Source organism: Erpetoichthys calabaricus, chromosome 12 (assembly GCF_900747795.2).
Source record: "Erpetoichthys calabaricus chromosome 12, fErpCal1.3, whole genome shotgun sequence".
Classification (NCBI taxonomy): Eukaryota; Metazoa; Chordata; class Cladistia; order Polypteriformes; family Polypteridae; genus Erpetoichthys; species Erpetoichthys calabaricus.
In genome coordinates, this window is record NC_041405.2 from 162,511,430 (window position 1) to 162,524,772 (window position 13,343).

The 13,343-nt window shown below is 47.5% G+C and overlaps 1 protein-coding gene across 1 annotated transcript in view; it reads right to left on the reverse strand.

The window, feature by feature from the left end:
* Window positions 1–9,041: 9,041 nt before the first annotated feature.
* myo1f (myosin IF) overlaps window positions 9,042–13,343 on the reverse strand; it is an 86,959-nt gene continuing 82,657 nt past the window's right edge. The window contains exon 28 of the mRNA XM_028816661.2: window positions 9,042–10,100. Coding sequence (XP_028672494.1) covers window positions 10,024–10,100 — 77 coding nt within the window. The 3' untranslated portion in view covers window positions 9,042–10,023. The remainder of the gene's footprint in view (window positions 10,101–13,343) is intronic.

Sequence of the window (13,343 nt, forward strand, 5' to 3'; positions counted from 1 at the left end):
GCCATTTTCCAGTCCTTTGGAATTTACCCAATACACAGGACAAACATCTAAGAAACTGGGCGGACGTATTCATGACTTATTAAAATGCAGTGAAGAGGAACGACCCAAAATCAATAGTGTTCAGCCACATTGACTCATCTGGAGATAATTTTACTTGGACTGCAGCTCGAGTTAGGACAAGAGGACGCTCAAGAAGCAGTCGAGAGTTTGCTGAGGTGAGGGTCACAGATGAGACCCCAATTAACGTGTGCATCATTTGCTTATGCCTGACTTTTGAGTTAAAGCCACTACACTATCAATGACTCGCACCCCCTTCTGCTTGAATTGCTGTCCTCCCCTTACAGATGTGGAAAGCTCAGGAATAAAAAACTTTCATATGTCCTTCTGTCTTATCTCCACTTACTGAGAATGTATACATTGTGGCAGACCCTGCTGGTACGCCTGGAAGGACCGGGAGGCGATCTGTACGTTCCCCGGGTCACAAGGGGGCGACCGCCCTTGATAGCAAGGGGACCACGGGGAAGGAGCAGGGAGGGGGCCTGGGAGATCTGCACTTCGCTTCACCTGGGAGGGTGGAGGAAGGACCTTCCAGGGACACCCGGAGTGTTTCCGGGTGCTCATGCGGCACTTCCGCCACACCAGGAAGTGCCACCAGAAGAACGTCAGCAAGCACCTGGAGCACATCCGGGTGATTATAAATGGGGCCGCCATCCTACAGTCGGGTGCTGGAGGTGGATGAAGCTCCAGCGACAGAGTGAAGAAAGGCGGCCCACAGACATTTGAAAGGCCCGTGATTTGGGGATGTTTAGTGTGGGATCACTGTGTGCTGTGCGGGACTTTGGTGAAAATAAACGTGTGTTTTGTACTTGTACTGGTGTCTGTCTAATGGTGTTCAGGTGACCTCTCACAACATGTAGATACCGAAGTTGACAAACATAGACATACAGTACAGACTTAGGAGTACATCATTGGACAACAGATCCAGAGAATGTGCCGGCTTCAAAACGTTTACTGGTTACTGTCTGCCACTAGATGTCACTGTGGTGTGATGTTTCAAATGTTTTAAATCACCGACTCTTTTTGTGAATCAGTCATTTCCGTTGATTGGGTCTCTTGTGTGCTCTATTGGTGCCATCCCCAGTTGCCAGCTGACCTGCACACAGAGCCACCTCCACGACTTTAGACAGAAATCAAACCTACGAGCCGCGTTAGCAGTTTGACTGAGTCACTGGGTATGTCAGACTACACGACTGCCAGTCACAGGAGCGCACCACACCTGCCTCCAACTCGCTAAGGTGAAGTCAACGACTGAAAATCCAGTCAAGTAATGTGACCAGGCCTGAAGCTGGTCATCTGGTGAAACAATGGAGGGTTATGAATCTTAACAAGTGAACAGCTTAAAATTTAGGCAAAAGAAGTCTGCTCAATTAGACAGTAGTAATTAGTTACTAATTAAAAAAGAGGTTGCTGTCAAAATGAAGAAAAGAGCAGATCATTAAGGTTTGGGGTCCCCTTGTTTATAATCTAATGATGATTAAAAATAAATGAAAGAAAAACAGCACAATTACTGGATATGGCTTTGCTACTCAAAGACGAGTTTCCTTCTAGAGGTCCAACCACCTCAGCCGCTACTTCTCAAATGAACATCAACTTCCAGTCAATGCCCGCTTCTGATTGTCCCCCAGAAGTGAGGTCAGGGTTTTTTTATCCTGCAGCAGTTCCTCTGCTCTTAAGATAGATAGATAGATAGATAGATAGATAGATAGATAGATAGATAGATAGATAGATAGATAGATAGATAGATAGATAGATAGATAGGAAAGGCACTATATGATAGATAGATAGATAGATAGATAGATAGATAGATAGATAGATAGATAGGAAAGGCACTATATGATAGATAGATAGATAGATAGATAGATAGATAGATAGATAGATAGATAGATAGATAGATAGATAGATAGATAGATAGATAGATAGATACTTTATTAATCCCAATGGGAAATTCACATTCTCCAGCAGCAGCATACTGATACAATAAATAATATTAAATTAAAGAATGATAATAATGCAGGTAAAAAAACAGAAAAACAGACAATAACTATGTATAATGTTAAATGTTAACGTTTACCCCCCCTGGTGGAATTAAAGAGTTGCATAGTTTGGGGGAGGAACGATCTCCTCAATCTGTCAGTGGAGCAGGACGGTGACAGCAGTCTGTCGCTGAAGCTGCTCTTCTGTCTGGAGATGACATTATTTAGTGGATGCAGTGGATTCTCCATGATTGACAGGAGTCTGCTGAGCGCTCGTCGCTCTGCCACAGATGTCAAACTGTCCAGCTCCATGCCAACAATAGAGCCTGCCTTCCTCACCAGTTTGTCCAGACATGAGGCGTCTTTCCTCTTAATGCTGCCTCCCCAGCACACCACTGCATAGAAGAGGGCGCTCACCACAACCGTCTGATAGAACATCTGCAGCATCTTATTGCAGATGTTGAAGGACGCCAGTCTTCTAAGGAAGTATAACCGGCTCTGTCCTTTCTTACACAGCACATCAGTATTGGCAGTCCAGTCTAGTTTATCATCCAGCTGCACTCCCAGATATTTATAGGTCTGTACCCTCTGCACACAGTCACCTCTGATGATCACTGGGTCTATGAGGGGCCTGGTCCTCCTAAAATCCACCACCAGCTCCTTGGTTTTGCTGGTGTTCAGGTGTAGGTGGTTTGAGTCGCACCATTTAACAAAGTCATTGATTAGGTCCCTATACTCCTCCTCCAGCCCACTCCTGATGCAGCCCACGATAGCAGTGTCTTCAGTGAACTTTTGCACGTGGCAGGACTCCGAGTTGTATAGGAAGTCCAATGTATGGCTGAACAGGACTGGAGAAAGTACAGTCCCCTGTGGTGTTCCTGTGCTGCTGACCACAATGTCAGACGTGCAGTTCCCAAGACGCACATACTGAGGTCTGTCTTTAAGACAGTCCACGATCCATGCCACCAGGTATGAATCTAATCTCATCTCTGTCAGCTTGTCCCTAAGGAGCAGAGGTTGGATTGTGTTGAAGGCGCTAGAGAAGTCTAGAAACATAATTCTTACAGCACCACTGCCTCTGTCCAAGTGAGAGAGGGATCGGTGTAGCATGTAGATGATGGCATCCTCTGCTCCCACCTTCTCCTGATATGCAAACTGCAGAGGGTCGAGGGCGTGTTGAACCTGTGGCCTAAGGTGGTGAAGCAGCAGCCTCTCCATGGTCTTCATCACATGAGATGTTAGAGCGACAGGCCGGAAGTCATTCACCTCACTAGGACGTGATACCTTTGGGATTGGGGTGATACAAGATGTTTTCCAAAGCCTCAGGACTCTCCCCTGTTCCAGGCTCAGGTTGAAGATGCGCTGTAGAGGACCCCCCAGCTCCGATGCACAGACCTTCAGCAGTCGTGGCGATACTCCATCTGGACCCGCTGCTTTGCTGGCACGAAGTCTCCTCAGCTCTCTGCTCACCTGCGCTGTTGTAATTATGGGTGGGGATGTCTCTCCTATGTTGGTATCAGCAGAAGGATGTGTGGAGGGTGCAATACTCCGAGGTGAGAGTGAGAGTGGGTTAGGGTGGTCAAACCTGTTAAAGAAGTTGTTCATTTCATTTGCTCTCTTCACGTCTCTCCCGATGGTGGCACCCTGCTTCGAGCTGCAGCCAGTGATGATCTTCATCCCATCCCACACTTCCTTCATGCTGTTATTCTGCAACTTCTGCTCCAGCTTTCTCCTGTACTGCTCCTTTGCCGCTCTGAGCTGGACTCAGAGTTCCTTCTGCACGCACTTGAGCTCATGCTGATCACCGTCTTAAGCAGGGAACATAAAGAGAGGTTAGTGCAGATGTCATTTTATTAATCTTCCCTTTGCTTCCCCTGAAAATAACCCAGGAGACCCTCTCCATGCTTGCATGCGTGACACTACAGTGAAAACGTGTGTTCTCTGTGGCCCTCCAGGATTTGAGGATGTCACCCTTTTAAGATTTTTAATCATCACAGTTTTCATTCTGCTTTTCCAGATTTTATGCTACTGAATGCTGAACGGGGGGCAGCTGCCTCACTGTTAGACCCAGTAGTGTGGTCACTAGTAAATACCGGATGAAATAACCCGAAAACGAGGAAGGAATATCATAATGATCATAGGGAAGTCCTGACCTGAACCCAAGAGAGAGGTTGTGGCAGATCCTGACATGACTGGCTGACTCTTGTAAACCTGCTAATGTGTCAAAGAAAGGTGAGTGATGGGAAAGACTGATGTCAAGTGATAAGAAGCATTTAGTGGCACGTAACACTTTGGGGGCAATTACTTTTTCACATGGGCTATAGGGGTGCTGGAATTGATTTAAACATTGTATTGTGTGTTCCCTCAGGGTCTTTTTCTCAAATGCTGTCATTTCATCTTAAGGTCTGAGGTCATTTGTGTGTTTTTAACAGCACAGCACCACCCAGACATTGAAACCTTCAGCCTAATCCTGGCCAGTCAGTTGAGTGGTCTTTTAGAATTTTATATGGTCAGATAAATAGTAGTGTAATAGCAAATATGCATAGTAATTTAATATCTAACACAAAGGAAACATGTTAAAATTGCTTGTCTTAATTTTAGGAATATCAGAACTAAACAAGTTGGAGTTGTATGTAGAGCTGAGTAACATAAACCTGGCTAAATGACAAAGAGGAGGATGAGTATGACACAGACGGGTACACATTAGTTAGGAGAGAGGGACCAAAAATGGAAAGATGGGAGAGTCGCCATTTAAGTTAAACAGAATCAAAATGTAAGGCTTCTTCACTTGGATGATGAGCCGCATCTTAGTGAGGACGTCTGGATTGGACTTAAACAGCATTAGGGTTGAGACCTCATATTAGGGGGGTGTTATAGACCCCCTAAAGAGACAGTACTTTCAATGTGCATCTTTTTAATAATATTAAAAAAGAAAGTTCGGAGGGGGAATATTATAGTCACCAGCATAGTGAAGTGCCCATTTGTAAAACCAGGCTTAATGGTACAATGGATGGTGGACTGCATTTATGAACCTCTGTTCACCGGATATGCCTAACATGCCTCTTTCTCTGCACTTCTTGTTGCTGTTCTGTCCTGAACAGTTTACTATCTTACGCCGGCCACTTGTCTTAGTTCATCAGACATTCCCACCCTCTTGTGGACACCAGATGATATCACTCCCAGGCAAGGGCATGAGTGCCGGGGGTCTTATTACTGCATGTATGTGTATACAGTATATAAAATCCAACATCTGTCTGTCTGTCTGTATGTCAGTCCGCTTTTCACGAGAGAACGACTTCACAGATTTAGATCAGGTTTGTTTTCTACAATTTGTTTGAACATTCTGGTTGATTTTGCAACTTCTCTCATTGCTCCAAGAATCAGAGTTCGCTTGTGGTAGCCATATATATTCATGCTAATCCAAGACAGGGGCCGCGTGCTGAGGGGAGGGGGAAGCATGACATCAGGAGTGGGGAGCCAGATGGGGCCCCCCCTCGCTGTCCTGTTTCACAATATACTGTGTGTATATATTGTGAAAGGCGCTATATAGTGCCCGACCCGGCACAGACTGAGGCAGAGGCACGTACTTTAACACTTTTTTATTTTTCTTCAGCCGTGGAGCACGCCTTCCTCGTGTCCCACAGGCCCAACACAGTCCGAAAACACTCACAATAATGACAGTATTGCTTCTGGCTCCACCACTCCTCCTCCCGACCCTGGCGCCTCGAGTGGCGATGGCTGGCCCTTTTTTTAAACCCCACCCGGAAGCATTCCATGTGCTTGATCACCTGGCACTAATTGCATTTCTGGGTGGGGCTGCAGACTCCATGCAGCTCCCCCTGGCAGCCATCTGAGCCCCCAACCAGGCTGTGGAGGACTTCATCTCCCATGGAGCCATGCGTCAGGTTGGGGAATCATCGTCTGCCAGGGAGGCTGCCACCAAGCGTCCCGGGGGAGGTATTGAGCTGTCCATGGTAGCTCCCCCGGAACAGATGCAGTAGGGGCGTCCCTGCCGGGCATGGGACCCGGCTGTCCTTCACAATATATATATATATCCATCCATCCATCCATTTTCTAACCCGCTGAATCCGAACACAGGGTCACGGGGGTCTGCTGGAGCCAATCCCAGCCAACACAGGGCACAGGGCAGGAAACAATCCTGGGCAGGGTGCCAACCCACCGCAGGACACACACAAACACACCCACACACCAAGCACACACCAAGGCCAATTTAGAATCGCCAATCCACCTAACCTGCATGTTTTTGGACTGTGGGAGGAAACCGGAGCGCCCGGAGGAAACCCACGCAGACACGGGGAGAACATACAAACTCCACGCAGGGAGGACCCGGGAAGCGAACCCGGGTCTCCTAACTGCGAGGCAGCAGCGCTACCACTGCGCCACCGTGCCGCCCCTATATATATATATATATATATATATACACTAGACATTAAGCCTGTTACAATAACGGGCGCTAGAACAGTAGTGCATAAACATTAGAAGGAACAGTCTCTATTAAATTATTAAATGGCAAAGGACCGTCTATTTTCTGTTACAGTAATACTGGCATGTATGTGGCTGTAATAAGCGTCACTGTATTGTGTGCCTTTCATTTTCTCTCACAGTAATACGTCTCTCCAGCAAGTATTTGAATCTGTGCTGGCGTGCAGCTGATTATTGTATGTGTGGCGTCTCCCCAGCAACGGATTTTATGTGCGCGAAAATAAATCTACTTTTAAAAGTCATCCTATTGTAATATCATGAAAATTCGTATATTTAGTAAAACACTTTACACTTTAGCACTTTTGTTAATTGCAAATCAGACATCCTCAGAGTGAACACTTGCACAACAACAAACACTAATCCCACCTCTTTGGGGAAGCTGCTCTCCGCGTCTCAGTACCCGATTGGATTTTTCGTGCGTTATGTTTTAGGTCTTACCTCATTCACCGAAATCCGATTGGATCGCCCGCGTGAGGCAGCCTTTGAAGCATCGCACCGTGCCCCGCGCATGCGCACTTCGCCAGAAGACACCCACAGGGATTTTATTAAAGTGGATATATATATATATCTCCATCCCTTAGCCAACCCAGTATATCCTAACTACAGGGTCACGGGGGTCTGCTGGAGCCTATCCCAGCCAACACAGGGCACAAAGCAGGAACAAATCCCGGACAGGGTGCCAGCCCACCGCAGATATATACGTATATTCATAGCATTTGTAGTCTGAAACACAATCTGATTGTATGGCTGGTTACCTACCAGGTAATGCATGTGGTTGGTCTGCAAGTCAGCAAACATCCACCATGCTCTCTCATAAGGGATGAAACACGTGTCACGTACTCTTTGCATTATTTTGATAGTAAACTATGTTATATATATATATATATATACATTGTGAGATATGGCCGGCCATTCATCTCAGCCAATACCCCCAGGCTGCCAGATGGAGCCCTCCCTGCAGCATGGAGGTGCCCTGAATGCCAGCAGGGAATCATGGACAGTGGAGTCGTTATTCACAACCCTGCTGGATACCGTGGGGGCCGCCAGAGGACACTAAAGGGAGGCGGCTCAAGGACGTGTATTTCCCCTATAACCTGGAAGTACGTCTTAGTCACAGCGACAGAGGAAATGATGTACTTCCGGGATAAAGAAGAAGAGTTTTCATGCACTAGCTAAGCGGAGGCAAGGTCCGCTCCAACACGTGGCGACAGGTAGGCTGAATTGAATGGAGGCTGGTCCTGCCTGGCTCCCAACTCCTGAGGCCCACAGCCACTCTCTTGGATTCACGCTAATAAATCAGTAGCGCAAGGCAACTCTGAGGGAAGTCACAAAATCAACCAGAATGTTCAAGCAAATTATAGAAAAAAACCCGATCTAAATCCGTTAAGTAGTTCCCTCATGAACAGCAGACAGACGGACAGACAGACATTGGATTTTATATGTAGACTAGCCGTCCTGCAGCTCCGCCTGCATAGTAGTGAAACAGGACAAACTTTAACAATCAATAAGCAAACAAGTATTGCTAGCTAAGTGGAGGCAAGGTGCGCTCCAACAAGTGGCGACAGGTGGAGCGACTCGAACGGAGGCTGGCACATGAGTGAGGTGCCCCCCACCTCCCCCTCCCCTCTGCCCGTAGCCTCTCTCTCGGATTCACGCTAATATGTTGCTACTGCAAGCGAACTACCGGTATGATTCTTAGCACGATGAGAGAAGTCACAAAATCAACCGGAATGATGACGCACATTATAGAAAAAACGAATCTAAATCTGTGAAGTGCTTCTCTTGTGAAAAGTGGACAGATGGACGTTGGATTTTAGACATAGAGATATAGATGGGGGACATCATCCATCCATCCATTTTCCAACCCGCTGAATCCGAACACAGGGTCACGGGGGTCTGCTGGAGCCAATCCCAGCCAACACAGGGCACAAGGCAGGAACCAATCCCGGGCAGGGTGCCAACCCACCGCAGGACACACACACCACACCCCAAGCACACACTCGGGCCAATTTAGACTCACCAATCCACCTAACCTGCATGTCTTTTGGACTGTGGGAGGAAACCCACGCAGACACGGGGAGAACATGCAAACTCCATGCAGGGAGGACCTGGGAAGCGAACCTCAGGTCCCCAGATCTCCCAACTGCGAGGCTGTAGCGCTACCCACTGCGCCACCGTGCCGCCCTGGGGGACATCAATTACCTGAATATTAACTGGGCTAACCTTTCAAATAGCGGAGTTTAAGAGCAGGAGTGTTTCTTATCCCAGTATGTTAAAATACCAACCAGAAGGGAGAGCCTGATGGTCTTGATGGGGGTCTCAGACCTGCCCTGAGTGACTGATGAGGAGGAGCGCTGTGGACGTCAGGGGTTTGCAACTCAAATCTGGTGCTGGCTTTGTGAATGTAAAGAGCCGAGCCCTTTATGGAGCATACTTGAATTTTCAGAATTCAAAGGTTAACAGACCCTGATGCCAACCCAATCTCTTGAATGGAAACCATACGAATGTGCCCAATAGCAAGTTTTATTGTGTTCGGAAAAGAAGAACGACAGCCAAAGCCTTTAATCGCACACTCGAGTCAATACTGAAAATGAAAACAGGGACGGTGAAGCAGCAGGCAGCGTGTGTGCACTTCACACTGTACAAGTCCTCAGGGTCGCACATCTGGAGCTCTGTACATTGTGCTTGCCATGACAGGTGCCATATGTCTTCATACGTGTGACATGAATAACTGGGCACCCCAGCATGCAGTTCTTCAAGCGTCACTTGTGTTCAGAACAGAAATCCATTTGTGTCTTCAGAATCTCTTTGTTTTGTTCTGCTGGCATATTTTTGCCTTCTGCAGTGAAATGCTCGTAGTTTCTAGAAGTCCTGTGCCCTTGAGCCCATACCACCTGGGCTGACATGGCTTATCCGAGGTCCTGCCATGTGCTGTCGGTGTTGGCTTTGCCTTCTATGTGTTCAAACCTGGAGTTGAGTTACGTGGTTACTGATTTGATTTCTTTGAAAGTGCTTGTTAAAAACAGAAAAGGAAATTGAAATACAAAAACAGATACTGGGATCGTCATCTTTGTTTGTGTGCTTCGTCGTCCCATTTTCTTCTTCTTTTCAGAGCGCTTCACGCAGTCCATTTGCTTTTGCTATTCAAGAAGCTAGAAGGGCGACTTCTCTTCAACTCGTCGCACTTCTTGTTGGTCAAGTCAAGCGACTTGCTAGTGTAGGATGGTCATTTAGAGAAACAGTGCAGTAGTCCTTGTAGTTCCCTTGTCATATTGCAACAGTCTCCTGTCTTTGCCCGATGTTGGCACGCACCTTGTACAATGGACGATCCCCCCACCCCCCGTTAACAGTGGCTAAGCTTTGTGCAGCACAGATTTTCCCCTCCAGTCCACGACAACTGCTGCACATTGATGAGGATGCAGTTAGTGATTGTTAACAGCGGCCTGCACCATCTGCATGGATACTGCTGAACTCTCCTCCAAGGAAGTCAGATTTTCTCCACGTAGTTTCCTGGGAAAAGTCCTTCTCTTCCTCGAAACCTCCCTCGCCACCAGCCTGAAGGGTCTGGAAAACAACAAAAAAAAAGCAACACCAACACTTTAGTTTCAGGTAGAGTGACCCCCCTGAGTGCCCAGGGTGTTTCATTGTTCTGCCAGCGTTATGCCCACAATAGTCTTACAGCCTGGAGGCAGCTCTGAGTGAATTCTACTTAAAAGTGGGTGGGAACAATTGGGCGGCTCCCTAAGTGGCCAATCCAAAGCCTTGTGAAGGCGGAGCTCAAAGTAGGGGCGGTGCTGACAGGCCGCAAGCTTCTGATTACAAGAAACTGTCTACAGCTCCGTGCGTCAGGTGTGAAGAGAGCGCACCGCATGGCGAGACCTTTTAGTAACATCAGAGGATACGTTGGCATGCAAAGACCTCCATGGAAGAATGGTGCACGTGAAATGTCGCAGGTGCTGTGTGTGCTCTCTGTCGTTCGGTTATGATTGTGTCCGAGTCGACGTGAGCCTGAAATAACTGACAGCCACATTCGTGAAAGTATGAATCGCAAAATAAAAGTTGGGTCACATTCCACCAAAAGGACTGCCGCTAAGAGAGCTGATCAAGAAGAGCCACAGGAGATGACAATTTCACTCCTCCAAACACCTCAACCAGACACGGTGGTGTGTGGCACTCCTAATATCTCTGCAAAAGGATGAAGGTCCAAGTCATTAGAGTCCTGTGAGACATGGAGGCTATCCAGTGACCGGAGATGAAGACTGGACTCCTTCTCTCCAGAGAATCTTTGGGTCCCACTGGTTTGACTTTGTGTTGTCCACGGAGTCCCGAATGAGGCTCATGACCTGCAAGTTACAGCACTACGGCCGTGTGGCGCGATTACCCAGATGGAGATTCAGCTGGCACGATTCTCACTGTTGGAGACCGAGTGGCTGGACCAGGCCAAGGGGTCGCCCACGTAACAGCAGACAGAGGGTTTTTCTGGAGGGTGGGACTGGGTCTGCCTGCCAACCAGGATCCCGAGTTGTTTCGTCATGTGGCTGGTGTAGCAACACGCTGTACCGGTGCATGCTCCCCAACCTGACTTGACTTGACACGGAGACCACCAGCATAACTTCAGATGAGGTTGCACAGCACCCAGTGTCTCCCTTCACGTCTAAACAAATAACTAAAGGAAGTTGACGTTATTGTCTAACTGGAATTACACAAAGAATACAGCGACAGCCTTGTATCACGCAGCATATCCACAGGCCGCAGTGCCCCTTTAACGCCTACGTGTGTTAGTATCGTTTGTTCTCTCCCTGACACCCTGGCTGTTCAAAATGCATGAACTGAAGGAACGGTTTGTAGTAAGGACCCTGTGGGCTGAGCTTTTCAACAGATTTTTCCCTGACTTTTATTCTCGTTTAAGAGTCACGTCTGGCCCTGCGAGACTATGGCCACGAACAGATGTTTGAGGAATACATACAGTAGATCTAAATGTTAGTCATAAAAATGCAGACTCTGAGCCCATTCAATCACTAGCTAAAGCTGCAGAAACGTTTCCCAATGAATCCACAATGTTGGACACCAGAACAACAGGGGAGCAAAAAAACCAAAAGGTCAGTCAGCAGCATCCCTGGAGACAATAAACCTCCAGGGGGTCCACAGAGAAAGTCCGGAGACCTCGGCCAACTAGCCACCCACCCGCTGCTGGTCATTCTATATTAGAGTCTGTGCTCGGCCATCCAGTCCATCCAGTAATCCCAGGGCTTTCTCAGGTGTCACTTCCATGGGCAGGAGAACAGCTTGGATGTACAGCAGTGGCACCAAGTGCCACAACGCGATGTGTGTGAGTCATTTGTATAGAAATATGAGGTCACCCACATGCACATGGGAGGCAGCTAAAGGGCTCAGAAGAAGGTAATTCCCAGTCAGACCAGAGGGTGGCAGAGAGCTTTAATCCTTTCTCTTATCTCCCCACAGACCAAATGCGAGAAATTCCACCTGGCTCCCATGATGTCACTTCCTGTTCCGCCCCAGAAGACGTCACTTTAGAACATCAGAACATGAGAACACTCTGGACGAGAACAGGCCATTCAGCCCAACAAAGCTCGCCAGTCCTCTCCACTTATTTCTTCCAAAAAAACATCAAGTCGAGTTTTGAAAGTCCCCAACATCTTACTGTGCACCACACTACTTGGTCGCTTATTCCAAGTGTCTGTCGTTCTTTGTGTAAAGAAAAACTTCCTAATGTTTGTGCGAAATTTACCCTTAACAAGTTTCCAACTGTGTCCATGTGTTCTTGATGAACTCATTTTAAAATAACAGTCTCAATCCACCGGACTAATGCCCTTCATCATTTTAAAGACTTCAGTCAGGTCTCCTCTCCGTCTCCTTAAGACTCAACTCTTTTAATCTTTCCTCATTTCTCATCCCCTGTAGCCCCTGAATCCGCCTAGTCGCTCTCGTCTGGACCTTCTCTTGTGCTGTTCTGTCTTTATGGAGACTAAAACTGCACCCAGGACTCCAGATGAGGCCTCACCAGTGTGTTATAAAGCTGGAGCAGAACGTCCTGGGACTTGTACTCCACACATCAAGGCGCTATATAACCATCATGGCTTCTGAACATTGTCTGGAAGTCGATAGCTTAGTGTCCACTACGACTCCTACATCCTTCTCATAAAGTGGACTCTTGATTTTCCGACCGCCTATTGTGTATTCAAACCTCACATTTTTACTTCCTATCTGTAATTCTTTACATTTACTGACATTAAATGTCATTGTCCAAGCCTGTCTGCTGTCCAAGTCCTTCTGTGATGATATAATGGATTCCAAATTATCTGCTAATCCACCTATCTTGGTATCATCTGCCAACTTCACCAGCTTGTTACTTATATTCCTATCTAAATCATCCATCCATTTTCCAACCCACTGAATCCGAACACAGGGTCACGGGGGTCTGCTGGAGCCAATCCCAGCCAACACAGGGCACAAGGCAGGAACCAATCCCGGGCAGGGTGCCAACCCACCGCAGGACACACACAAACACAGCCACACACCAAGCACACACTAGGGCCAATGTAGAATCGCCAATCCACCTAACCTGCATGTCTTTGGACTGTGGGAGAAAACCCACACAGACACGGGGATCTAAATCATTTATATGTATTAAAATAAGCAGCGGCCCCACACTGCCCCCTGCTGGTCACCACTCTGAACATCAGCCAATTCTGATGAGGTTCCTCACACCATCATCACCCTCTGTTCCTGTGTCTGAACCAATTCTGCACCCATCTAAAAACATCACCCTGAACTGCCACTTCTTTT